The sequence below is a fragment of the Chinchilla lanigera genome, unplaced genomic scaffold (genome assembly GCF_000276665.1).
Source record: "Chinchilla lanigera isolate Chin_1 unplaced genomic scaffold, ChiLan1.0 scaffold00044, whole genome shotgun sequence".
NCBI classification, from domain to species: Eukaryota; Metazoa; Chordata; class Mammalia; order Rodentia; family Chinchillidae; genus Chinchilla; species Chinchilla lanigera.
The window spans coordinates 18408533-18435199 of record NW_004955445.1 but is presented as its reverse complement, the minus strand read 5'-3'; the positions used below and the strand labels follow the sequence as shown (position 1 = coordinate 18435199).

General features: G+C 48.1%; 1 protein-coding gene and 1 long non-coding RNA gene across 5 annotated transcripts in view; one reads left to right on the top strand and one right to left on the bottom strand.

The window, feature by feature from the left end:
• LOC102012697 overlaps positions 1-26667 on the bottom strand; it is a 35925-nt gene that overhangs the window by 5218 nt on the left and 4040 nt on the right. The gene's annotated exons all lie outside the window — the stretch shown is intronic.
• Bpi (bactericidal/permeability-increasing protein) overlaps positions 1252-26667 on the top strand; it is a 40095-nt gene continuing 14679 nt past the window's right edge. The window contains exons 1-8 of one of the 4 annotated variants that reach the window (XM_013518376.1): positions 1252-1359; positions 6614-6735; positions 7220-7414; positions 15781-15948; positions 18590-18704; positions 19887-20015; positions 21597-21764; positions 22849-22912. In XM_013518376.1, the coding sequence (XP_013373830.1) occupies positions 15819-15948; positions 18590-18704; positions 19887-20015; positions 21597-21764; positions 22849-22912 (606 nt within the window). In that variant the 5' untranslated portion in view covers positions 1252-1359; positions 6614-6735; positions 7220-7414; positions 15781-15818. Of the gene's footprint in view, positions 1360-6613; positions 6736-7140; positions 7415-9546; positions 9649-12217; positions 12352-15780; positions 15949-18589; positions 18705-19886; positions 20016-21596; positions 21765-22848; positions 22913-26667 lie in introns of those variants that run through there. The other 3 variants (XM_013518375.1, XM_013518374.1, XM_005392537.2) reach the window with 3 other exon arrangements.

The following is a 26667-nucleotide window of genomic DNA, read 5'->3' as shown; positions in this document are numbered from 1 at the left end:
ACACACACACACACACACACACACACACACACACACACGGTCTTCCCAATTGCTTTGCTTCCCTCTGCCTCCAGTCCCCTCCCCAGCACCAGCTTCCATGGAGGGCCCTTATCTGCTATCTCAGCAGTCACCTCCTCCCATCAGCACATAGCTGGCTGCCCTCCACAACGTTCTGGAGGCCTAGGAGAGTGATCTGGCCTGGTCTGCGGGTGTCCGTGGCCTGGAGCTCATGCTCTGGGCTCTGACTCCTCTTTCATCTCTTCGAGTTATGGAATATGTCCTTTATACCACTCCATATCTCAGTGTGATCATGCTGCTGATGAGAACTCTCCACCCCTACCTTCTCCTTTGGGAGGCTGGTATCTTCCAGAACCAGGTAATCCAAAGGGGCTGGAATATGGACAGGAGAGTCTTTCTTAATATAGCAAGGTAGGGGAGTCTTCTCTTGAGAGTGTAACCCCAGAGTCCAAGGTGTCTGGTCATCTTTTAGGAACTGAACTGTGAAGCCAGATGGCTACAGGGGCCTAGTCCTTTCTTCCCTTTGCCTTCAGAATCACCACCAGCCCCTCCCACACTTGCACCCCCAAGCCAAGACCAGAATGCCATGTGAGGCATGGTGTGTGAGAGCTGGTGTCTCAGGTGGTAAAGAGTTTACCAATAGTTGAGAAATACAGAAAAGTGAAGTTTATTGATACACTGCAAATGAGTAGTGGACAAGTCCAAGAGACGATGGTGCCATCATGGTGAAAGGCTCAGATTTTTTTATTTTAACATGGTAGGGGGCCTAGAAATGTCAGGCCCTTGGGTCACAGTGGTTCCATTGTCCCATCCATCTCAGTTTTGAGGATAGACAGGTGGTGTTTGAAGACTTAGTAATGTTTGTTTTGTTCAGGTCCAGTACCTTTGGTGTTACCAGAAACAATCCTTCTGGATAGAATTAATTAAAAAATATGTAAAGATTGACTATTGTTAGTGGTCAAAGGGATCAGAATGAAATATAAATGTTTGTGCTTGAAAAGGACTTTTGATGTGATACTTAAATAGTGAAAGAAATGGCATTTTTAAAGACATGACAGGCAGTTAGATCAGCTAGTGATGCATGCGTAGTTCTTGTGTGCAACTTAGAGGGTAGAAAGTTAATGATCTACTACAGACTAATCATTCAGTGACAATGTGGCCTTTAAAAAAACAATGGTAAATTTAAAAAATAATTATAATAAATAGTAAAACTGCTGTGATTTCCCCACACAGGAGGATGACAACATACCCTGGAAGCCAAATACCCAGAGGAGCTGCATGGGAAAAGGAGGAAACTGAGGCAAAGAGGAGATGAAGACCTCGACTCACCCCACTCCCAGGGTAAGTTGTAGGTTTGTTGACTTACATCACAGAAAAATATTGCAGGACACCTGTTGTGAGAGAGATTTGAACGATTTATTAGGCAGAAACAAAGAAGTACTGTTGCGGCAATGGTGCTTATTTAATTGAGCCACCTGCGGAGGCCAGATGCAGAGACAACCAAGTTTACTGGGGGCTGGTGGTGGGCACCCAGTACGTGACTGGGCACCGACTCCAAAGGGCAGGAGCGGAGAACAGTTATACAGTTCTAGTTCCAGGTCTATGGGGGGAGGTGCTGATATGATTTAGTGCAGCTATAGAAAGACTACAAAGCATGGGCTTAGCTTGTGACAAAAGAACAAAGATGTATGACATTTTACTCAGGGGACAAGCAGTCTTATGACAGAGCATGGGGTGGTATCAGGTTAGGTAACTATGACAACATTTACAAGAAATGAACTTAAGGAAACAGAAACTTAAGTTTTAAAATAGCACTAGAACACAAAATGGCATCGGTTTAGTTTTCTTTCCTATATCACTTCCCCCCTCAAGGACACTCTCTTCTTATTAAGCTGGTGAGGTGTCCTTAAATTTATCTACAGAGGTTGATACCCAGGACTTCCTGCCAACACCAGAAGTTGTACCTGGTCCAGTCTAGCTCGGATTCTCCTTATCACTCTTTTGACTAGGCAGGGCCCAATCACAAGTAAGGCTATGCAGATCATGAAGGGCCCCGCCAGACTTGTCAGTAAAGAAGTTAGCCAAGGATTCCAACTGTACATCTGGGCACACCACCCTTGGAAATTTTGGCGGTCTTTTGCTCTCCTGTTGAGGTGCTCACAGAAACTGGCTGAAGTCTCTCTGATGGTACTGGATTTGTTGGCATAAAAACAGCATTTTTAAGCAAGCTCCCAGCAGAGTTCTGGTGGTGGCAGTGGGTGAGGATCCAGCTTTGAATTGGGATGAAGTGTAGACAAACTGTCTTGAAGTCCAAGACCTGATTTTACAGGGGAGCAGATTGAGGCCTGGATCACTTTACAAATAGTAATAAACATTTTTGGGTCACCTCTTAACAAATAAAGTCTAACTCATCCATGGAGCCACAGCCGTTGGCCTGGTCTCCTGCACAAAAATAAATCCCAACCAGGTTTATCTCCTCTTTTAACTTTTTGTTAGGGCCCCACAGGCAGGAAAGGTTCTCAATCCTTCTATGTGTCATGAATCTCAAGGGGTGTCAACCCTCCCAGCCAAACAGTCTCATTTAGAATCTCTTCCCCAATATCTGAGTCATTGTGAACTTTTAAACCAGTTCCATGGTCCGACCTGACCACAGACCAGCGGAGAAACAGGAAGGGGATGACATGGATGGTCAGCTTAATGCTGGTGTTGTCTCTGTCTTGGAGAGGAGATGCTGTCTTGTTGCTTGGCTGGGTTGGCTCACCAGGTGATGTTAGTCTGGTTCTGGTCCATCATTTGACATGAGAGTGATGGATCCATGGAACAAGCCTTGAAACTTTAAAAGCAGTGGGCTGGTTAGTATGACTTCATAGGACCCCACCTAGGCTGGATGGGATCATCCTTCTAGTCCCTGACCAAAACTTGGTCCAGGCTGCAAAGGATGCAAGGGTGTGTGCAAAGGGGTTGTGCAATTTCCAGGATGGTCTGTCGTAGCTCCTCAAGGACCCCATGAAGTGCTTTCATCTAGTGGCAAAGGTAATTTGATCCAGCTTTTTGGAGTCCTTTTATCACAGGCATCTATAGGGGAGGCCATCCAATCATGATCTCAAAGGGCATGAGGCTATCTTGGTATGGTGTGCACTGGGGTCAGAGGAGGGCTATAGTCAATATAGTTGTCCAAGTTGCACCTCTCTCCTGGGAGAGCTTAGCCAAGGTGGACTTGAGGTTGCAGTTCTGTCTCTCTACCTTCCCAGAGCTCTGGGGCTGGTAAGCTGTGTGGAGTTTCCATTTTACCCCTAGAGCCAAGGCCAGTTCCTAGACTGCTTTACCTACAATGCCAGCCTATTATCTGACCCAGTGGTCACGAGGAGTCCATATCAGGGGACAATAAACTCCAAAAAGGCCTTAGTTACCTCTTTCAAAGTTTCAGTCCTAGTCAGGACAGCCTCCACCTGAGTAGGTGCAAGTCAGAACTAGCAGGTACACTTGGTTTCCAGTTTGTTATGGCTTGTGTCTGGATGTCTCCCCAGTGCCTCATGCAGTCATGAAGTAGGCTTCTAGATTTATGATTGATCCATAGTCCAATGCTGGGATTATGTGTGTGAGAACTACACCTGCCCCTGGGGCAGATAGTTTGCATATGTAAGGGAGAGAAAGAGGCTGCTTGCCACCACTCCTCCCTTTTGCTCTTGCTTCTTTTGCTACCTTCTGCCAGTTGCCCTCTGCCATGTGCCACCCTGCCTTGGAGCCAGCGAGTATGGACTGAAACCTCCACAGACTGTGAGCTAAATAAACTTTTCTTTCCTTAATTCTGGGTGTCAGGTATTTTGTCTCAGCAATGAGAGAAAAGCAACCAAGGCACAGTTGTTGGCTTGACCTCAGTGAAGTCAACCTCAACAGCCTCAAAGGGGGTGGTCCCATACCTCCTGATGCTAGGCTGGTGATGAGGCTGCTGAGGAGAGTTACTGTGGGCACAAGTTCACATCTCTTGGGCACAGAGGAGCACAACGCCCAAAGTCTGGAGATATAAAAATACCAGCAAAGCAATTCCACCATAGCAGTTTTTTCCAAATGAGTGCAGGTATGTAGGTCCTGTATCACAAAATGTCCCAAAGACTCAGGCAGGAACACAGTCTCTGCTGGCAGCACTTGTCACCCATTTTTATCAGTAGCTCCCTCTGACTTAGCCTACTTTAACTCAGTCTCTGAATAGAAAGGTCCTTTTAGATAGAGAGCTACAAGTACTTTTTCAGGGACAGGGGTCTCCAGATTGGCCACCTGTTCTGTTGCTAAGTCCACTGTGCAATTGCCTCAGGCATCTAAACAGGCCCCCTTCTGGTGGCCGGGACAATGTATAATGGCCACCCCTTTTTGGCAGCCAAACTGTTTGTAGCAATGCTAATATTTCTTGTGAATTTTTAATATCTTTTTTTTTTTTTTTTTTTTTGGTTTTTTGGTTTTTCTCCGGTACGGGGAACCGAACTCACGACCTTGCGCTTGCCAGGCAAGCGCTTTTTGCCGCTGAGCTAAATCCCCAGCCCCAATATCTTTTTTTTTTAACCTGTTATCAGGAGACCTTTTTTTCTATATAAGGCCCCATGCATGTGGGGGATGGCAAAAGCATAACAGAAGTCAGTATAGATATTGACCCATTTGTGTTTTTTTCAATTTCAAAGCCCAGGTGAAAGCTATCTGCTTGGCGTTTTGGGCTGATGTCCCAGGGGGATGTATTTTTGATTGAACAATTTGATATATTGTGACAACAGCAGCTCCCACCCTGCACACCCCATCTATTACCATACTGTTGGTCATCTGAAAACAGGCTCAAAACAGGGTTCTGGAGGGATGAATCTTGGAGGTCCAGTCATGTTGAGTAGACCATCTCAACTGATTCGACACAGTCATATTTGAGTCTCTCCACGGATGTAGGGAGCAGTGAGGCTGGGATGAGAGCCTGGATGGTTGTTGTGGTTACCTGGGATCCTCAAGAAGGGCCTCCTGGTATTGGGCCAGTCAGGCTCCTGATAGCCATTTGCCATCAGGACCTTTCCATAGGGTTTTAACTGCATGAGAGGCTTATACCTTCAAAGTCTATACCAAGTTCAGCTTATCAGCCTCTTTTACCAGGATGGCAGTGGCAGCTGTGGCCTGTAGGCAGGGAGGCCAACTTGCGGCCACTGTGCCTAGCTTCTTAGATAGGTATGCCACAGGACAACACCAAGGTCCCAGAGGTCCAAACTATGTCCTCCTTCTTGTGTCTGGGAGGGCCAAAGCTGGAGTACCTAACAACTCCCGTTTGAGAATGTATCAGGGAGACATTAGGCTTGACTGAGAGGCACCAAATCCTTGGACAAGGCTTTAAAACTCAACTGACTTACTAACAAATATTTTTACTTTAGTAGATAATATTTACAAGTTAAGGATTTTTTTCATAAACATAGTCTAGTTTTATTCATATTATTATTTTTTTCATCTATGAAAAACGCTATCAACCCTTTTTTTACCCTTGAAGCCTGATGCCAATTACTAAACATCTGGCTGAGGCTACCAATGATTTTTATGATGTAGAAAAGATGCTTAAATAATTTCAAAGAAAAATGTTTTTGATACGCTATATTTTATAGTATAGAACCTCAGTATAGGCAATTATCTCTGACTTGTGCCAAATTTTTAGGAACAATAAACACACATGCACACAGAGACACACTCTTTTTTTAGTTACACACATAAGACCAGAGTTATTTGCATGAGACTACAGAACCAAGAAAACTGGAGTGCTAAGTGTATCAGGCTCAGTGATATTACAGTTCTCAAGGTCCAATTTTTCTCTAGAGAGTGGGCTCAAGATGATTTCTTTAGCATTTTTAACTCTGAACTGAGGTGAAAACCTTTCTACATTTGATTGTAAAATCTTTCAACAGGATTTTTTCCTGTACCATTATTCATGTAAATGATAAATACTTCATGGTTATCAGAACCAAAAATGTCAGGGTTTGAGCACTTTTTAAAACAAAATATTTACTCTAGCTTTATTTGCTGCTTCAGTAATCAGAGCAGAATTGTTATAAGAAAACCTTTATATAATTCTTTAGGAAAATTAAAGCTAAAAGGCTTTTGGTCCCTTACCTTTCACTCTCTAATTTATGTTTTACTTTTAAGCCCAAATTATTCTACACAGTTATTCATTGTTTAAATGTCTGCAATAAAGCTCTGCTGCAGCAAACTGGATTTTTAAAACAGGTTAGCCAAGGGTCACATCACACCATAGAACTTAAAGGCAAGAAGGAATTTGCTGCTTTAACAAATGTAAAAAATGCCAGATATTGGTACTGTCTTGTGAGGTTTTTACAAATAGAAACATGTGGCTATACCATGGCTTTACTCTCCTTCTGTGATGATACTAGTTAATCTACTAGGATTCTTCTTATTAGTAAGGCTAGGCAATCTCTCCATCTCAGTTGTTTCCTTCTTGTTCAGGAAATAAAGACCTCTTCTGCTTGGGTGATAGAGGGTGGGTTTGTGATTTTCAATCATATAGGTCACTAGTACAAAAAAGGGACATAAACCGTTACAGATCCTGTCTGTCTCTTTTCCTCAGCCACTAGCACTTGGTGCAAAGGAAGGGAGACACAGGACCCAGGGACGTTGAATTCCTGGAGCTGGAGTCTGGCCCCACCTCTAGCAACAGCTGCCACCAGGCCTGGCCAGTCGCCGGATAAGGTGATGGAACAGAAAGCAGTGAGGTCATCCTCTTGTGGGGCAGAGGGTCGGACTCCTGGTCACGCCTTTTTAGAGTTGTCTTTTCCCTTTAAAAGGAGGACATGCTCAGGGGTCTCACATGTACACATTCATGAACCAAGGGGGAAGAGTTCTGACTACACACAACCAAGAATCAATATGAGGAAGCTGGTCAGGGGGGCCAGGCTTGCCTGTAACCACATTCCAAATTCGCACAGTTGCCTGAGGGTCTGGAGTTCCTTTTGCCGGCCATCCAGTACCAAATGATGGCCACTCAGGTTCACACAATGTTTCCAGCCTCCCTGGCTTTATCTTTACTCCATAATCATTCTGGAACCTGTCAAAGTTCTAAATCATACATTCTAATACAGTTGGCTTAGAGGGGGTGGTCCCCATAGTAACAATTTGTACTGGACTATAGATCAATTATCTCCTATCTCATTCTCTCCCAAACCCACTCTTCCAGAAATCCAAACAGCAGTCCCAGACTCAGCAGATTAGAGACAGCTGCGACACCGGTGACTGCTTTTGCCAACTGATCTTTATCAGGGTCTCGGGTTGTGTTGACAGTGAAGAAGGGTCCAGGCAGCTCGGACAGGAGTCCGATGCTCACGATCACGAAGGCAGCAAGGATGGAGGCGGCAGACACCTAAAACTGCAGGTGCGGGGGTTCGGGGGACAACCACACAAATGACCACACAAAACAAAACTCACAGACATACACGAAAAACAAGTATTTCTAGTCCCAGGAAAACAAACCTGACTGCTTTTTTTTCAAAACAAAGGAGACTTTGGGATCCCTGACAGGGCTCCCACAGCCTCCAAAACCCCTATGGAGCAGGACAAATGTAACAAATGGGCTGTTGGAATCCCTGGTGGGGTTCCCCAAGTCTCACAAACCATACCCAGATGGGTCAGAACAAATGACAAACGACCACTGGGTCCAGAGGTCTGGCCCACAAATTTCACAGTTCCAAAGTCCAGGCAAAAAAGGTCCCTGGATGAGCCAAAAGCAAAGCCAAATCCTACCAAGTGCAGTCGGGAAGCCTTGATTGTCTTGTTGTGTGGCATTCAATCCCTCTCCCTAGCCTGTGGTCTGGGAGACCGGCTAAACTCAGCCAAGGCGCCTGTGGCCTCCCAGGTCACAGATTCGAGGTCCAGGTTGGTGCCGCCCTGGAGGGGCCATCTATGGGGATCTCACTGGGGACCTCCCAACATTGCGGCAATGGTGCTTATTTAACTGAGTCACCCACAGAGGCCAGGTACAGAGAAAAGCAAGTTTACTGGGGGCCAACAGTGAGCACCCAGCAAATGACTGAGCACCGACCCTGGCGGGCAGAAGGGGAGAACAGTTATACAGTTCTATTCCTGGTATAGTTCCAGGTCTATGCGGAGGCGGGGTGGTGGTGCTGATATGATTTAGTGCAGCTATAGAAAGATTACAAAGCATGGGCTTAGCTTGTGACAAAAGAACAAAGGTGTTTGACATTTTACTCAGGGGACAAGCAGTCTTATGACAGAGCATGGGGTGGTATTAGGTTAGGTTACTATGATAACATTTATAAGAAACAAACTGAAGGAAACAGAAACTTAAGCTCTAAAATGGCACTAGAACACAAAATGGCATTGGTTTAGTTTTCTTTCCCATATCAGTATGAACTCAGACAGAGAGGCCCATTATGTTTTGGGGTTGGGAATTTTATGTGGTCTTGGGGGCATCTTCAAGATGGGTGACCTAGGTTGGGTCTGTGCTCCCATTTGGTAGTTTATGTTCAAATGCAAACCACTTCCATGTGTTTGAAGTTTAAAGATCTGCTGCCCACTAATATTGTTGCTTCCCTGAGGATGGAGGCCTTGGGAGGAGGAGCAATTTACAGGTGAAAACCACAGCCCCAACTTACAGGCTTATTGTACTTTTAAGACACTTAGGATTTTTTTTTTTTTTTTTTTTTTAGTGAATTTTATCTGGTCTAGTCATAGAGCCTTCAGCTAAGTAACCCTATAACTGCCAGGTTTTTTAAAAGTGAAATTTAAGCATCATATCACAGCAATAAATGGGCACCTATGTTGATAGCAGCACAGTTTGTAATAGCTAAATCTTGGAAACAACCCAAATGCCCATCAATTGATGAATGGATAAAAAAAATCTGACTTTTTTATACAATGGAGTACTACTCAACCATAAAGAAGGATAAACAAGGCATAGCTAAATGGATGGAACTTGAGACCATAATATTAAGCATAAATGTGTAATGTGTAATGTAGATATGTGTAAAAACTGCATTGTCTCTCTGGTGTGAGAAACTGAAAGTGTAAATAGCAACCAAAATATATAATAGAAATGATGAAATAGGAAGAAATTATTCAAAAGGAAAGGGGGACTAGGGAGGGAGGAAAGGAAGGAAGGGAAAAGAAAAAGAATGAGAAAAGAAGGATAAAATAGAAACAAAGCTTTGTGAGTAAGGAGGGGGAGAAAGATTGTAGGGAGGGGAAGAGAATGCAAAAAAAGAGGAATCAATATACATCATGGATAAGTACAAATTCTCCATGATGAATGTGGTTGGTATGTATACAAGTATATTGTACCAATAAACTTAATAAAAAAATTAAGTATAATTTAAAAACTATTATTTTCTTGTCTCCTTTCTGAGGTAGAATAGGAGATAGAAAGATAGAAAGAAGACAAGGAAAAGCATAACTAAACTTATACAACTTCCAGGACTCAGTCAAAATTACCCACGGCAATCCATATCTACATTCCAGTAGTTTTAATTTCCTTTCCTTTCCTTCCAGAACCATCACACCCAAAATTCCTCAGGGATTCTGTAAGCCCACAAATTGGCTTAAATTTTAAAAAGTAAAGAGCAGAAACCTGATCCTGAGATAAAAGAACAGGTGAGAAAATTCAAAGAATGCATAAATTATCCATCTTGGGGAAAGAAAAAAAAAACTAATTTCATACTACTAGCAGGATTCTGGAGAGCTGTGGACTCTAAAGATTCTTTCCAGGCTCTTCTTGTCCTGAACATAGACTCGGTCAAGACATGCGCAAAAGGTATCGAGGTTCTACCTTTATTAAAAGTAGGAAAAGAGGGGCTGGGGATTTAGCTCAGCGGCACAGCGCCTACCTGGCAAGCGCAAGGTCGTGAGTTCGATCCCTGGTACCAGAAAAAAAAAAAAAAAAAAAGTAGGGAAAGAAATACACTCTGCAGAGTGAGAGCTAGCCACTGAGAGAAGTCACAGTGGCCATGAGGCTAATGGCTGCCTTCTTTTATATCTGCCATTCTGATGTCAGATCTAGGCTGTCCTATCAAAAACCTACTTGATTTCATACCCAAAGAACTGAAGATAGTATTCTCTGATTGGCACTAGGTATCCTAGATTTATGTGATTGACAGGTCATGCCCACTTGCCCAGCCAGCTGGCCATGATTTAATCTCCTGCCTCAATACCTATAAAATGGGCCAGCACCATTTTGGGAGGTAGTATATCTTTCCTGGGGTTTCCACTTCCTCAAGAGAAGCATAAATGTTTCCAGTTCCAGAAAATAAGCTCTTCTCTCTTGCACTCTATTTCCTGCACTTGGTTTCTGTGTTGGTTTGGGGCACACTGTGCAAGAGAGCACAATATATAATACAGGACACATATTTCATAAGATTATTTATAATAGTCACCCAAAGAATGATATACTAAAGAGTGCAGGAAATCTGTCCACATACCAAGATCAAGGAATCCAGCTGAGTGCCTGGATCCCATGGGAATGTCCTCTGTGAGTCCAGCTTAAGACCTAGAGCTCATAACAGTTCCTCCCATGAGTCCAACTGCAGGCCCAGAGCCCATAACAATATCTCATGCAGGCCTGTTTCATGGATCTGCGCTGTGAAGGCCCAAAGGTCAGTGGTGGAATCTAGGAAGTCTTTGCCAGTGAGAAGAAGGATCTGTGCTAGCAGGCTGAGGGATCTATACTGAAGCCAGGAAGCAACACACAAAATAAGAACCAGAGCTCCCCTGAAAAGTAACACAGCCATCCACAGCAACAGTGAGGTCCCGAGCTCCTCTGATGATCAAGGTAGCTGAGTTCCCATCAGGGAAGCCAACATAGCAAGTTTTTCCCAGAGACTGGCAGTGCACCATCTTTCCCTCCGGAGCCAGGACACAATGCTCAGACTAAGGACAGGAGCTCCCCCAAAGTGAACCGAAGCTATTCTCAGTGCCAGTAAGGTCCCCAGCTCCTTGGAGGATGAACACAGCCAAGTTCATCATGAAATCCAGCATGATGAGCTCCTCCAACAGAGCCAATATCTCCTTACAGCTCTACCAGCTTCCAACAGCCTTTTTCTACTCCCAACAGCCACCATCTCCTTCTCTAATTCTGCCTCTTATGCTGCTAGCCACAATCCCCAGGTGGGCCTACCACACCCAGCACCATGCTTACTCAGATCAGCTGGGGGTTATAAGTTGACCACCAGTTATCAATCTACTACAGTTTCTTTTACATTTCTGCCTAATAAATCCCTTTATGTCGCTTACTGACACATCCTGAGAAGTCTTTTGCTAAGACAGTAATATAGGCAGCGTAATTGGTGGCTACAGGATCACTACCCTCCACTCACTCAAACCTTGGCAATGCCCCTGGGCCAACTCTCAATCTTACCCCAGAAGGGATACAAAGACCCAGAGCCCTCCAAGGAAAATTCTGAAAATTCCAAACCAACACACAGGCACACTAGACCTCCCTGTGTGTCCTAGAATAACCTTGCTTGCCCTGGAGCTCAATGAAAGTTCATTTGCGTGGACTGTATCTTATACATACAATTATAACAGAGTGAATTATTGAAAGGACATGTATAACAGCACCTTGTCAATCAAATCATGTTGTCAATAATGCTCTGGCAAATCTCGGACAGGAGGTGTTTCATTTTCTCATTACTAAGACAAAATACCCAACACCCAAAGTTGGAGGAAAGACTTATTTAGCTCACAGTTTATAGTGGTTTTCATTCATAGCTGGCTGGCTCCAAGACAGGATGGCATGGCAGAGGGGCATCACAGAGGAGAAACAGTTCATGGTGGGCAGAAGGCAGGAGGCAACAAGCTACAAGAGACCAGTGGTCACGCTAGCTCTCTTTCAGTCTCTGCATTAGGGTGGTAGCACTCACACCCAGTTATCACACCCAGAACTATGCCAAACCAATCAGTAGACTACTTTAGTAATCACACACTCTTAATCCCAGCATTACACACACTAGATCAAACCACCTCTGAAAAGGCCTCACCTATGACCCCATGAGGCTTTGGAGGAACATCTAGACACAATCCATACCAGGAGGTGCCTGACATTTACACTCCTATGCTCCACACCCTTGGCATTCAGTGCTATTTTCCTTTCACTCCAAGAATATTTCCGCTTTAGTAAACTTTGCTGCTATTTACTTGCTGCCATGTGCCACATCCTGTTCCTTGTTTGTCACATACAAAAACTTGGGATTGTGCATTGCACATTAGAACCTGGGAACCTGTTCTTGTGTCTAGAACCTGACACAAGATAACAGCCCAAGGTAACAACAGAAGTCAGCAAATCTGCAACTCATTCTCCAGGTAGGGTGGGTTTAGCTTGCTTATCTCAGTGGGAACCCTCTCAGACCCTATCTGGTGAAACTTTTTACGTGTCTTATTTCTTCTGTCCACAGGTTTGGCTGGGCATGAGCTGTCAGGGGTTAGTTGGGGTAGGGCGTGGGGTGGGCCTGGGCAGCTTGTTCAGAAACTTGCCATCAGGTTTTCAGATTGTAACTTTATAGCCACGTCAATCAGGACCACGTGATTTCATTTTAATGTTCCTTAACTGACACCTTCACAGATGTCCTATCTGCTTGGGTGTGGGGGCCTCAGGCATTTCAGGCACCGCAGAGCGAGAGGTGTTCAAAAGTATGCACGACTGTTATTGGCCACTCAGGTTCATTTGCTCATTGCTGACCAAATCAAAGATGGCTATTTATTTTGGTAAAAAGGAAAGAAGATTTATTTGCAGCTAGCTTCAAGGAGACGGGGGGGCGTATTTGCCTCAAATCACCGTCTCACTGTGTACAGGGAGGGAAGGGTCTTTCCTAATAAGGACCAGAGGGGAGTGGGAGCACAGAGAGGTGCTATGGATCTCCACACTTGTCTTGTGGAAAGGAAACCAGGCTCTGGCCTGCTGGGGCCAGCATCTGCACATTCTGTCATTCCTTTTGGGGAGGGGTGTTGGTTATGTACACAGCAGGAGGGACTTGGGAAAAGTTGCTCATCTCTAAAAGAAAAAAAAAAAAATCTAACTTCTAAAGTTCCACTTTGCAGTGGTTACAAGATTAGATTTCAAAATTTTAATTTTGACAAGCCACGGGCCTTGGTGTGTTGTTAGAGCTAGCGCCCCTGGCCAGATGCAGCCTCTGACTCGGGCACCCAAGGTGTTTGAAGAAAGGTACAGCTGCTGTGAGGACGTGGGATGACAAGTCCTCCCAGCAAACACCCGAGGTCAGGGGAAAAGCTTCTCTCCCTGAATGGCAGTGACTGTGACAGTGCCTAAATCACTGTGGGACTCAGTTTCCTCATCTCCAAGACGGAGTGTAATCACCCTTCGCCTGTGGGTTCTTTATAACCTTGGAGACAGTGCAGGTAAAGCATCTGGCACACGCTGGGTACAGGGCACTGTTCTCGTGTTCAGCAAGCCATAGGCTTCCAGTGTTGCAGGCAGGAACAGGAGACCCTTTTAGAACCGTGTGAAGGCAAAGGGGAAAAACAGCTCAGAAGGTCTCACATCCTGCAGCTCAGCAGGCTTCATTAGACTTTCATAAAATCAGAGTCAGGGAGACAGAGCACCAGGGGACTGATGGGGACTCAGCAGGAGAGAAGCTGGCCATCCCGCCCTCTCATCACCATGGAGATGGGGAACCCCTCCCAGGGTTCCCACCCACCCAGAGGCTGAGGCTGCAGAAGTGGGAGGGATAGGGCAGAGCAGACCCACACCATTGGTCTGCAAAGCTGGGGTTTGGTGAGGTTCTGGAGCACTCAGGCTGGGGCCGGATATGATGGCAGCTCTGCTGACCTGCTGAGTGCCAGTGGGAAGAACCCCTTTCCTCATCCAGCCTCAGGATCCGCACAGGTCAAAAGAACAGGAGGAAATGTAGGAAAACAGAGGGTTGGCTAAGAAAGCTGTAAGGAAGCAATAAAACATTTAACGCTGGGGAGAAGGTTCACCACATGTTGTTTACTGATAAAAGGGAACTTTGCAAAACTGACCAGTGTGACCCCATTTTTGTTTGTTAGAAAAGCAAACAGGGCCATCTATGAATGCTTTCCAAATATTGATAATAATAATAATAATTAATACATAAGGCTGGGGATATAGCTCAGCGGCACAACGCCTACCTGGCAAGCACGAGGTTGTGAGTTCAATTCCCGGTACAAATAAATAAACAGGTGGGAAGAGGAGAGAAGTAATATTGCAAAATACATTTCTGTTTGTTTCTTGAGGAAGGGATTTCATGTACAGCGGATGACCCTCGAATTACGACCTGCCTGACACACGAACAACTTGGGTTAGGACCAGAATTTTGAAGTCTTGAGTTATGGCTCGAATGCCGGCCGCTTGTGCTTCCAGATGGTCTCAGATACATACTGAACCCTTAAAGAGTCTGGAAGAAACACTACAGCATCCTGTCCTGTGAGGGGTTCATTGAGAAATCCTGGGCCACTGTCTCTCTAAGGATGCTGAGATCTGCCTGTGTACAGGAGAGAGACTTTGAAGGCTGTGTAGAGGAGCCTGAGCCTCCAACTGACACCCTGAGTTACAACCAGGCCTCGGGAATGAATTGAGTTCCTAAGTGAAGGGTGTACCTGTACATGACTTTTTATTCTCTTGATCTTTCTTAAAATTTGGTCAAGGAATACGAGTGACTTTTGAAGTCAGTAACATTAATAGTTGCATATAGCGGGACATTGTGCTGAATGTTTTACCTGATTTAAACCCCTTTCAGTGTTCACAGTAACCCATGAGAGCAACCATGGAACTAGATTCCAAAGCTAGAGCACTTAGTCATTACTACCACTGCCCCCTGGGACAAGAAAATGCCGAAAGTTACATTTTCTTAAATGTTTTACTGTGGAAAATACCAAAGAAATCCAATATAGAAAGACTAATAAACTCAACTATACCCACCACACAGCTTCTAGAAGTCAGTTGGGCCAGGCATGGTGCATGCCTGTAATCCTAGCACTTGGGAGGCTGAAGCAGGAGGATTGCCATGAATTCAAGGCCACCCTGAGCTGCATAGCAAATTCAAAGTCAGCCTGAACTACATAGTGAGACCCTGTCTCCAAAAAATAAAAAGTGCAAAAGAAGTCAGCTGGTGAGATGGTGTCGCTGTAATCCCAGCACCCTGGGAGGCCTCCAAGGCAGGAAAATCACAAATTGAACCCAGCCAGAGAAATTTAATCCCTATCTCAAAATACAGTTGTTGTTGTTGTTGTTGTTTAAGGGCTGAGATTGTAGCTCAGTGTGAAGATTCTAGGTTCAATTCTCAGTGTTGCATGGGGGGGCAGTCCTTAAATGGAAGGATTGCCAGGTGTGGTGGCGCACACCTGTAATCCCAGCACTCGGGAGGCTGAGGCAGGAGGATCATTGCAAGTTCAAGACCACCCTGGGCTACAAAGTGAGCTCAAGGCCAGCCTAAACTGCATAGCAAGACCCTGTCTCAAAAAGACAAAAAAAAAAAAAAGGAAGAATTGAGGATGGGTTGCTTAGGAAGAGGAAACAGGCCCAGAGGCTCCAACCCACACGCGTGCACACACACGCACAGCACATGCACACATGCGTTCAAGGCTCCCAGGGACACCCTGGGGCTGCCTCCGGAATTGTAGAATGTTCTCCCCCGGGGAACCGCAGCTGCTTTCCCCGCTCTGCCCCCACACCAGGTTCCTTCCTGCTTTCCACACTTTCTGACGTGTATTTCCCCAGCTGGCTCCTTTATAGTTCTCTGGCTCTCCTCCAAGGCCTGCAGGTTGTGGCAGCTTGGCCGACACCGGAGGACATGGCCAGAGACCAGGACAACACACTGAGATGGGCAACCCTCGTGGTGCTGGCCACCGTGGGCACAGCCCTGACTGTGACCATCAACCCTGGCTTCGTGATCAGGATCTCCCAGAAGGGTCTGGACTACGGTAATTGGTGCCTTCCTTCTCTCCTCTCCCACCCTTGAAGAGCACGCTGTGAGCACGTCCTGTGTGCAGCCCTTTAAATCCAGTGCCTGGCATCTCACAGCTCTGCAAGGTAGGCTCCCTCACCCCTGTTTTACATAGGAGGAAACTGGGGCAAGGTGAGTGGCCCACGATCGCAGGACTGGCAAGAGGCAGAGCTGGGACCGGAGCACCTATCTAGAGGACCCCACGTTCAGTGTCCAGTCCTGTGAGGGTCCTCATGCTCCCCTCGTTCTACCCGCTCCCAAACTCGGGCTTCTAGGCCCATCTCTTCTTTCCAAAGCCGGCTCTCAGCCTTGGTATTTGCGTCTCCAGGCAGAGGAGGCAGGGCGGGGGAGGGGAGAGCAGAGAGGGCCCTCCTTAGTGCGGGGCCGGCAGGCACACTGTGCACCGCACCCCCTGGGTGACCCAGAGAGTGCTGTCCAGGCTGCTCCTCCAGGCCCAGACAGGGGACAGAAAGGCGGCTGGCCTGCTATGCCCTGGGCCAGGCTCTGTCTAGCAGCTTTACCCACGCGGTCTCCCTTAGCCTCACAGCAGTGCTGGCTGGGACACACTGTTACCATCGACAGTCACAGGTGAGCGAATCCGACCCCACGACGCAGGCTCAGAGAGGGCAGTGAGAGAGGGCAGCCTGATCTGGCGCTCCCGTTTATCTGCCAGCCCCAGCATGGCTCGCTGGCGCCTCTTGGTGGAAGAAAGATGGACTGCAGCGCTGTGGGGAAACCCAAACCCAGGAAATCAGACCAAGGCCCAGGCAGACGCCCAGGCGCTGATGCACCAGTGGAGACTAGCAGGGCAGGACTCAGAGCGACCTGGCACCCGACTCTTAAGTTCTCACCCAGGCAGGACAGCTCAGGATGCCATGGGTGTGGACAGAGGCCCCACCTGACCCAGGAGGAAGGAGTATGTTCCAGCTCCGAGCCTGGGTGCTCCTGCAGGCTTCCTGTGATCAGCTGTTCAGCTGAGGGCTTTAAGCCCAGAAATCCTGGTGCTCAGTCATAGCTGCCTCAGTTTCCTCTCCTGCTCGTACCCCATGTGGCAATCAGAGTGAGTGTTTCTGAAACGCAGCAAATGTGTTCAGGTATCATCCCGCTCTCCCAATACTATTCAGTGGCTTTCCAGTGCCTGCAGAAGCTACTGTGGGCCTTTGGCACTGCACTGGAGACCCAGATCCTGGCCATCCCACATTCTGTTTGTTTGTTTGTTTTTTCCGGTACCGGGAATCAAACTCATGACCTCGCGCTTACCAGGTAGGTGCTGTGCTGCTGAGCTAAATCCCCAGCTCCCCATCCCACATCTGTTTCCTCTCTGGAGGTGACCGCATATGCAGTGTTACTCAGGACATGGGCTCTGGGACCAGAACACCTGACTTCCAATCGTGCTCCCCCACTTGCCAGCTGTGCAGTCTTAAAGCATGTTGCCTTTCTGAGCCTCAGCTTCCCCATCCATGAGATGGGAAAGTAACAGGACCTCCCTCCTAGGATTGTTTAGAGTCAGTAACTTGACAGAGGTACGCAACCTAGAATAGTGCCTGACACAGAGAAAGAGCTTGATATAGTCTGTTATCGTCATTATTGTTGTTGTTTCCAAATAGGCTCTTGGAAAACCAGAAGCCCGGCTAGTAATCTCCCCGTTTTTTACTGTTTATCCTTCTCAGATAGTGTGTTTGCCTGTTAATTGGTTCTTTGATGCTGTGAGCTACATAATAACTGATGATAAAATTGTTGCCTTTGGGGCATTCATTTATTTATCCAACAAATATTAAGTGCCAGGCATGGTGGAAAATGTAGGAGACACATTAATAAATAAAACTGACATTGCCGATAACCTCAGGGGGCTTACATCTAGCAAGGGAGAGACACATTAATCAGAGTCACATAATAATAATAATAAATGCATAATTACAAACAGTAATGGAGACTCCAAAGGAGATGTCTGTCCACAGCATTGTGAAAATGATAACAAGGGGGTTTCTCCATCTACTGGATCAGGAAAGGTTCCCAGAGGAAGTGACTAGACATTGACCAGGTGAACATGGAGGAAAGCCAGAAACAGCATGTACAAAGGTCCTGTGGAGAGTTGAAAAGTCAGGTTGCACAGCACAGAGTGAGGCAAGGAGTAGGTGTGCAAGAGATACTCATAGGATGCATGACTGGGTTTTGTGGGGAGATGATATTTTAAGCCAAGGGTCAATAAACCAGCAACCTTGGCCAAACGTGGGCTGCTGCACATTTCAGGATGGCCTGTGAGCTAAGAATGGTTCGTATGTTGTTAGACGGCTGAAAAAAATAAAAGAAGAATAATACCTCCCAACACGTGAACACTATCTGAAATGCAAATGCAGTGTCTGTAAATAAAGCATTGCAACATGGCCACATTGATTCACTTACATCGCGTCTGCGACTACTTGCGCCCAGTGACATAGAGTGGCATGGCTGTGACAGAGATGGTGTGAAACACGACACTGAACATATTCACCGTCTGGCCCTCTATGGAAAACTGTCACAGACCCCTGATGTAGACCCTTCCAGTCCCACTGTCCCCGCTATGGACAGAGACCCGGTGGCTGCGCCTCTGACCATCTCTCGCTCTATTCTGCTCTCAGTCTGCCAGCAGGAGATACCTGTGCTGCAGAAGAGGCTGGAGAACATCAAACTGCCCAACATCTCGGGAAGCTTCAAGATGAAGTTTTTGGGGAACGGATATTTCAGCTTCTACAGGTGAGGCTCTGGAGGAAGCCACAGAATCTGCCTTTCCCGAACTCCCTGCGCCTCCCTGGGGAGCCGTCATGAGCTCTCGAACTCTGCGCATGCTCCATTTATCAGTGAGGACTCTGAGGCAGTTTCAAGGACAGAAAACCTAACCCCAAATGGCCCAAACTGGAATTCATCGGCTCATGTGACTGAAGAGCCCCTGGCATAGCCTGGCTTCAGTTTCAGTTTGAGCCAGGCTCAAATGCCATCGATCCGGTATCTCTCTCAACACTGCTTCCTTGGAGAAGCCTAGTTCTCAGCAGAGTGGCCCTCCAGAGACAAGACAGCCACCAACAACTCTTGCTTCATCTCAGCACTAAGTCCTGGAAGGAGAGCATTTTCGCCTTCCGACTCAAGCAGAAGCCCTTAGGTTCAATCTGATTGGTCCATTGCAGGTTCTGTACATGCCCCTGAACTGATCACTGAGGCCAAAAAAACACAGTACACTAGTTGGCTAAACCTGAGTCCTGGGGCTGGAGATATAGCTTCCCCGTCTGGCAAGCATGAGGTGCTGAGTTTGATTCCCCATACAAAAAAAAAAAAACAAAAAACCTGAGTCACAAGTTCCAGCCCTGAAGACAGAGGTACAGTAAAGTCAAATCTCTTGGGAGTGGCATTCACCAGCCAGGAGGAGCAGCTTCCTAAAGTAGAATGGTAGGTCTGTTACCATAAAAAAGGGCCTGTGGACCCTGGACAGAAAGCCTGCAGACGTCACCTCCAGAATTCTATACCCCATTCACTCAACAGATATTCTGAACTCTGACTCTGTGTCTGACACAGCAGCCTCTGGGCTACAATAGTGAAACAAAACAGAAACACTCTGGCCCTTTGTGGAGCCTGTAGTCAGGAGTTTAGCATTTGTTATCTCCACCTATAGTCACACAGCCTGCAAGAGAGATGACTGCGCCCACTTTACAGGGGAGAGACTGAGGCTCAGGGCAGTAAAATGTAGGTCCAGGAAAGCACAACAAAAGTGGGGGATGTGAATACAAATGTGTCTTCCTTCAAAGGCCAAACCACACCAACACCCCATGCTCGCCAAGGCTGCTCTCAGAGCGTCTGGCTCCTCATGGAGTAGATATGGGGAAGGGTTTAACCAAGTCCTGGTGCAGACACCCAGGAAGCTGATTGAACTTTTCTCCTTTGCAGGATGAATGTCCTCAATTTCCAGCTTCCCAGTCACCAGATAAGACTGCAGCCCAACGTGGGCCTTCAACTCTCCATCAGCAATGCCCATGTCATTATCAGTGGAAAATGGGATGCCAAAAAGAATTTCTTGTATGTCTGCATGCCTGGGCTTTGTGGGGTGAACCCTTGGTGCTGTTTGGAAGTGATTAGATCCAGGGTATGAGGAGTGCTCAATTTTTGCCTTCCCATGACCTCTTGTTACCAGAGGTTTTGTGGAGGAATTTGTCACTTGAATCAGCATAAGCCTTGGTCCACATCCCAATATAGGACATGGCAAGGCTGAATGGATGCATGTGGCTTGGAAGGGAAAGCTGAGCCTGAGCCGGACCTTTCATTTACCCTCTTTGTCAGCTAGCTATTGCTGTGTAACAAAACATCCCAATCTTAGTGGTTCAAGCAACAATCATGTTATCATCGTATGTTCTTTGTGTCACCTAGGGTTCTGCTGATCTAGGGTGGGCCTAGCTGAAGAGGCTCTGCTCCTCTTCCATGGACCCATCAGACCGTTGCTGGGTGTGGTAGTGCATGCCTGTAATCCCAGCACTTGGGAGGCTGAGGCAGGAGGATCATTGTGAGTACGAGGCCAGCCTGGGCTACAAAGTGAGTTCAAGGCCAGCCTGAACTGCATAGTGAGACCCTGTCTCAAAAAGACAAAAAAAAAAAAAAAACTACCCAGACCATATGTGACAGCAAAGGTACAAAAAAGGGCAGGAGGAACATGCAGGTCCTCTTAAGGCCTTGTCTCAGAAAAGGCCCATGGTCACTTCTACTCATATAGCATCAGTCAAATCATGTCGCATGGCCAACTCCAAGCCAAGAGCAAAGAAATACACCCCTCCCCTAAGACAGGAAATGTCAAGGGTGTGGGTGCGGGAAGCATGATGAATTGGGGCAGATCATGAGAGCTGCAGCTTTGAATCTAAGTATTGGGGTGTCCCCACAATGAGCCTGCTCCGTAATAATGATGGCTCAGACTGAACCTCACTTTGAAAACATCTGCATGGGGAAATAGAAGAGAAAATGCAGGAGAAGCCACACTGGGTGAAGAGAAGGGGTGGGTCAGCCTCCCTTACAAGAACTAAGGGTCAGCCTGCTCCCCACAGTAAGGATTGCACAACCTGGGCACTTTTGTATCTATCATTTCCCTCATTGATCAAAAAATAATAACAATACTTCATCACACCATGGAGGAGTTAGTGAAGTACCTCCATGTGCACAGTCTCACCCAAACTCATCCCCCTCACCGAGAAAGCAGATATTAACCTCATTCATTAATCGATGGTACAGAAAGGATGAAAGTCATTGGCCTCAAACATTCAAATTTTTAGTGGCAAATGACACATTCATTCTGGTGTCTGCCTGCTGGCCTAGGATCTGAGGAAACGGAAGCTCAGAGAAGTTAAGAAACAAGCCCAGCACCACACAGCAGACCGTGAGGTGGGCATTGAGAACCGCGTCTGCCGGGCAGGCATGGGTTTGGACTTCACACTGGCATCCTGACCCGAGAGGTCTGTCCTACGTGACCATGGGCAATCTGCGTCTTCTCTGCCACCACCTCCGCCCTGCAGTGGGGATAAGATCGAGATGCACCTTCTGGCGCTCGTGAGACGTGTGAGCAGCGATGGGAACGGGAGTCTGCCTTCTGCCTCACTTCTCTTTGTTTCCCTTCAGCAAAGCCAGTGGCGACTTTGTCCTGAGGGTAGAAGGCATCTCCATCTCGGCTGATCTGAAGCTGGACAGCAACCCTGCCTCCGGCCGCGTCACCATTGCCTGCTCCACATGCAGCAATTCCATCAGCAAGGTCCGCCTGCACATCTCCAACAGCAAAGGGGTACTGGGGTAGGTTCTCCTGGGCTGTGGGTGCGGGGAGGGACCGAGAGGAGCAGGTCCACCAGGGCAGGCCAGGGCCACAGGTGAAGGAGGCCAGTCCCAGCCCCTAGGCCTAATTTCCTCAGTCGATCCTCACCGGGCACTGAGGATTCTCCGCAGCCCCACTCCTGCAAGGCACTTTCTGTCTGCACTGCGTGGGCCCATCCTCACCCCACATCTGCAGCCCACATCTGCCCATTCCCTAAACATCTTCCGGGAAGCACCTGCACCAGGCCTGCACGGCCCACTCAGGACCAGCAGCCACCGATACAAACTTGGCCCCAAGTGGCCTTGATCAGAGGCTCCCTGTGTGCCAAGCACTTTTAGCACATTTGTCACTGCATGCAGCGCACCAGGACTCCGTGAAGTTGGTCTTTTACTAGGTCACTTTCAGGGAGAAACCAAGGCCCAGAAAGGAGAGCAGTGACCTCTTTCTGTAGCTGTGAGTGTCCGAGTCCAGGGCTCTGCCCCAGGCCGTCAGCCACACAGCCCAGCAGGGAAGGCAAACAGTCCTCCCAATGCTGAATCAGTGAATGGTTCATCTGTAATTACAAAAGGAGATAAGAACGAAGAAACAGAGATGCAGAGTGCTATGAACATAGAGCAGGAGGTTGGGGTTCAGTCCGAGAGCTGCCCGGTGCTTCCTCCATGAATGATATTTGAAGTGAAGTGAAAAGAATAAGTAGCAGTTAATCGGGTAGCTGTTGGGGGCCGGGTGATTTAGTCAGAAGGCGCAGCCTGGGCAAAGGCACTGCGGTGGGAGGAGGCAGAGGTCACAGGGGTGCTAAGGCAGGCGGTGGGGGTGGTGTGTGAAGACAAGTGCAGATGCAGGAGAGGAGGAAGACAGGGCCTGGCCAGGACCTGACCATGCAGCAAAAGAAATTCACTGACAAGCGGGGAAATGGGTATGGGTTGTGTACGGTCGGAGCGCAGGGGCTAGGGTGCCAGGACCTCTGGGGAGGAGGGAGGGTGGCTTCCCAGAGGTGCTGGCCTCCTGTATCCAGCCCGGCTATCCCTGGTAGTCTTATATATGTCCCTGCGTGTCAATCTCCAGGTGGCTGGTCCGTCTCTTCCGCAAGAAAGTTGATTCTTTGCTCCTAAAGACCTTGAACAAGAAGGTAAGAGGGACCGGGTCTTGCCCGCGGCCATGGCAGGAGAGTTCTGGGAGCCATGTCCCTCCAGCCTTAGGGACCCCTCTGCTCTTGACCCTGACCCCATTGGCAGCCCCTGTGGCCCTCTGAAATCACAAATCTGGCTCCTCAAGCTGGGCGCGTGTGCATTTTACTGAGGAACCTGAGAGACCAGAAGGGCCGCTTCCCAATCCACAGCCATCGTAGCCTCTCCGTGCTGCCTGAGCTACGCCCCGTCCCCTCGTAGAGGACACTGTGTCCACCCCACCTGCTGCTGCCACACAGACCATGAGCCACGCACAGAGCCCGAAGCAGGGCTTTGGCCAACGCCCCACTGTGACCTTCGCCTTGAAGCTGGAACCGGGACAAGGGACTGGCACAGGCTGGCGCTCTCCAACTTCCCCATGCCCGAAAACCCCAAGCCAGCCTCCTCTGCCAAGAAAAGACCGTTCGTTGCCCTGTTTTCCATTAACAAGGAAACACATGAGCCTGTCTCACAGGACAGATGAGGTTAGGCTTTCTCCAGAGGGCAATGCGGAGCCACTGAAGATTTCAGGCACATGAGTGGCCTGGCTAGATTTGTGCTGTAGAAGAATTTCCCTTACGGCTCGGAGGAAGACTGGAGGGGCCAGGAGTGGGGCAGGAAGACCACGGAGGAGGCCTGTGCAGTGTGCAGGGTGGGAGATGCTGGTTTCCTGATCAAAGGCAGTGAAATGCAGGTAGGAAGACACCTATCCAGTGAGATCATCTATCTGAAAATACTGTGTCAAAGGTTTTAAATAGGAGGAATAACGCTTGGGTGTCAAGAGACATAAGCCTGGATTATGGAATGAGCTTCAGCGTCAGAATCCCTTGCACAGCCAGCTGTGAAACCTTGAGCAAATGACTTGACCTTTCTAAATCTCAGTTTTTCCATCTGTAAAAGGGGGACATGAGCATGCTGTCAAGTTGAGAAGACACGGTAGACCATGTGCTTGCCCTCTAGCCTGCCTCGCCACAGCTCAACCTCCTAGAAAGTTAGGCAACCACCTGAGAAGAGCGGTAAAATCTATTGAACACCTCAGACAATTAGGTTGTTTCTTGGCACCACAAATAGCGGCTCACTATAGCAGCCAAGATCAAAAGTGCTGCTGCTGGAACTGGTGATGCTGAGGGTGGTAAGGTCGATGGGGACTTCCTGCACACGCTATGTGCTACCCACGCACTTGGCCCTGTGCTCAGAACTCTGCGTGGATTCCTGCCTTGAAGCTGTATGTTCTACATTAAGTCCCCCGTGAGAGAGATGTCATGAGTACCCCCTTTTCACAGATGAGCAAACTGAGCCGGAGAAAGGGAAAGTGACAGTGCTGGGATCAGATCCAGTCCACGGGTCGCAGAGGCAGAGAGCCTTCATCAGCACAGGGCCAAGGTTTTAGGGAGTCCAGGCTGGAGCGGATGCATGAACAAGGCCGTGATGCCAGCAGACCTGAGGATGGGAGGGGCGAGCTGGAGGTCCCTCATGGAATTCTGGGAGTGCTGGAGACTGAGGGGACAGCCTGGGCCTCTGAAAGGCCCGTGTGTTGGGGGCAACAAGGAGCTTGCTCCGCAGGCAGCCAGGTGAGGGAATGCGTTGTGGTTTGGAGCCACCTGTGGGCCCTGATAGCTGAGCAACATCAGGCAACAGTGCCTGAGGGACAGCTCACTGTCCCCTGCTGTCCCTTCATCCCAGACCACTTGGAGAAGAGGCACAGGCTCCTCAGAGAAGGACACTCTGGATCCTCTTGGCGCTTCCAGAGCCTCAGGTGACAGAAATGCATTTCAGGGGCACCCAATCCTGCCCCCAACTGCCCCTCTTCTTCTCCCTTCCTCCCTCCAATCGTCCCCTCCTCCAGCTGGGCCTGGGCTGCAAACCAAGGCCTGGTGTGGGCCACAGAGGGGGAGAAGCGGGAGACCCCACGTGAGTCCCCCAGCAGGGGCTGAGACAAGGACTTGGGCGCCAGCAGTCTATGGGGAGCAACAGTCTATGCAGTGCTGTGTGGGCTAACACTCTGGACCCCCGAGGCTCAGTCCTGTGGGGATCCCCAGCCTGGGTTTCACGAGAGGCTAGGGGAGAGACAGACTGAGCGGGTGAGACGTCCTCAGGCTCAGAATCGGGAAGAGGAGCGTGATGAGCTCTTGCTCAGAGGACTGCAGTGACAGCATTTCCAGAAGAGCAGACCACCATGCCAGGGCTACAGCAGTCACTGGAGGCCAGGATGGAAGACACTCAGCTGTACAGATGGGGGAAGGCATCAGAGCCCGGCTCCCGTGCAGCAGGGAGAGCTGCAGCCTGAGCCCGGGGGTCCAGCCGTCCAGCTGCTTCCAAAGCAACAGCCCCAGACTGGGTGTCCCACAGCCACCGCTGCTCTCGGCGCCCATGGACTCTTCGGGTCAGGAGATGAACCTGGTGCTGCAGGGAGGGCCCAGCCGCCCTCTACTCCACAGCATCTGGGCCTCATCTACAAAGACTCCAGAGCTCAGTCCCAATCCTGAGGAGGCTTCCTACCTTGGATCTTTGAAGCCAAGGCTGAGAAGCCTTGAGGGCTCAGCCCAGTTGGGATTACTGACTTAAGCAGCTACCCACGGCCCTCCAGAGGGCTTGGGTTACTCACAGAATGGGACTGGGTGCCCAGAGGGAGTGACTAGAGAGGGAGCATTTCCTGAGCAAAAGTGAGGCGGCACAACCTTTTATGACCTCACCTCTGGGAGGTCCAGCATCAGTTGAACTACTTTCTCTTAGTCAGAAACAAGTGGCCGCGCCCAAATCCCAGGGAGGCTCCACCTCCTGGTGAAGATGTGGTAAGGGCACCTTACGGCAGCACCGCGCAAGGGAAATGGGAAATCGGCAGTACCCCCTATATCCACAAGGGTGCGCTATAAGACACCCCCCACCCCACCCCTGAAACAAAAGGGTGCCCAAAATTGACGGTAGTACGTAACCCTCTATACAGAACCATGCTTTTTCCTATTCAGACATTCCTATAATAAGATTTATTTTATGAATTAGGCACAGTAAGTGATTAACAATATGTTGTTCTAATCACCAAATAGAACAATCCTAGCAATATATTGTAATAAAATCACCAGCATCACTGCGTTTGACATCTGGGGTTGTTAAGTCAAATATAGGTTATCTGAGCACAAACACTGTGATACAACAGTGGTGGATCTGAATCCCGAGATGGCTCAGAGACTAATGGGCAGGTTGTGTACACAGCATGAATCTGCAGGACAAAAGGCTAATCTGTGTCTCCGGTGGATGATGTGAGATTCCACCACACTTCTCAGAACAGCCACAACTTAAAACTTAAAAACTGTTTATTTCTGGAATTTTCCACTTAATATTTTTGGACTATGATTGGCCACGGGAACTGAAACCATGGAAAGCAAAACTTCAGGTAAAGAGGAGCTCCTTATGTTCCATTTTATGGGTGAGCAAATCAATGTCTACCGACATGGAGTGACTTCCTCAGTGGCAAATTCAGCTGTGACCAGTGTCTGTTCCTTTGTGAGGCACAGATGGGGACAGTGCCAGGGTTCTCTGGCCATACACAGCAACAATGTTGTGGCTGACCCCGGACTACCTCATGTTTATTTACCCCTTCATTCCATGAAGGGTCTGAGACAGCAAAAACTGATTAAAAAACAAAAACCTCACACAATAGCACAGCAAAGAGAAATACACATCAGGGAAGTTCCATACTAGAGAAAGAAACAGAACGCAG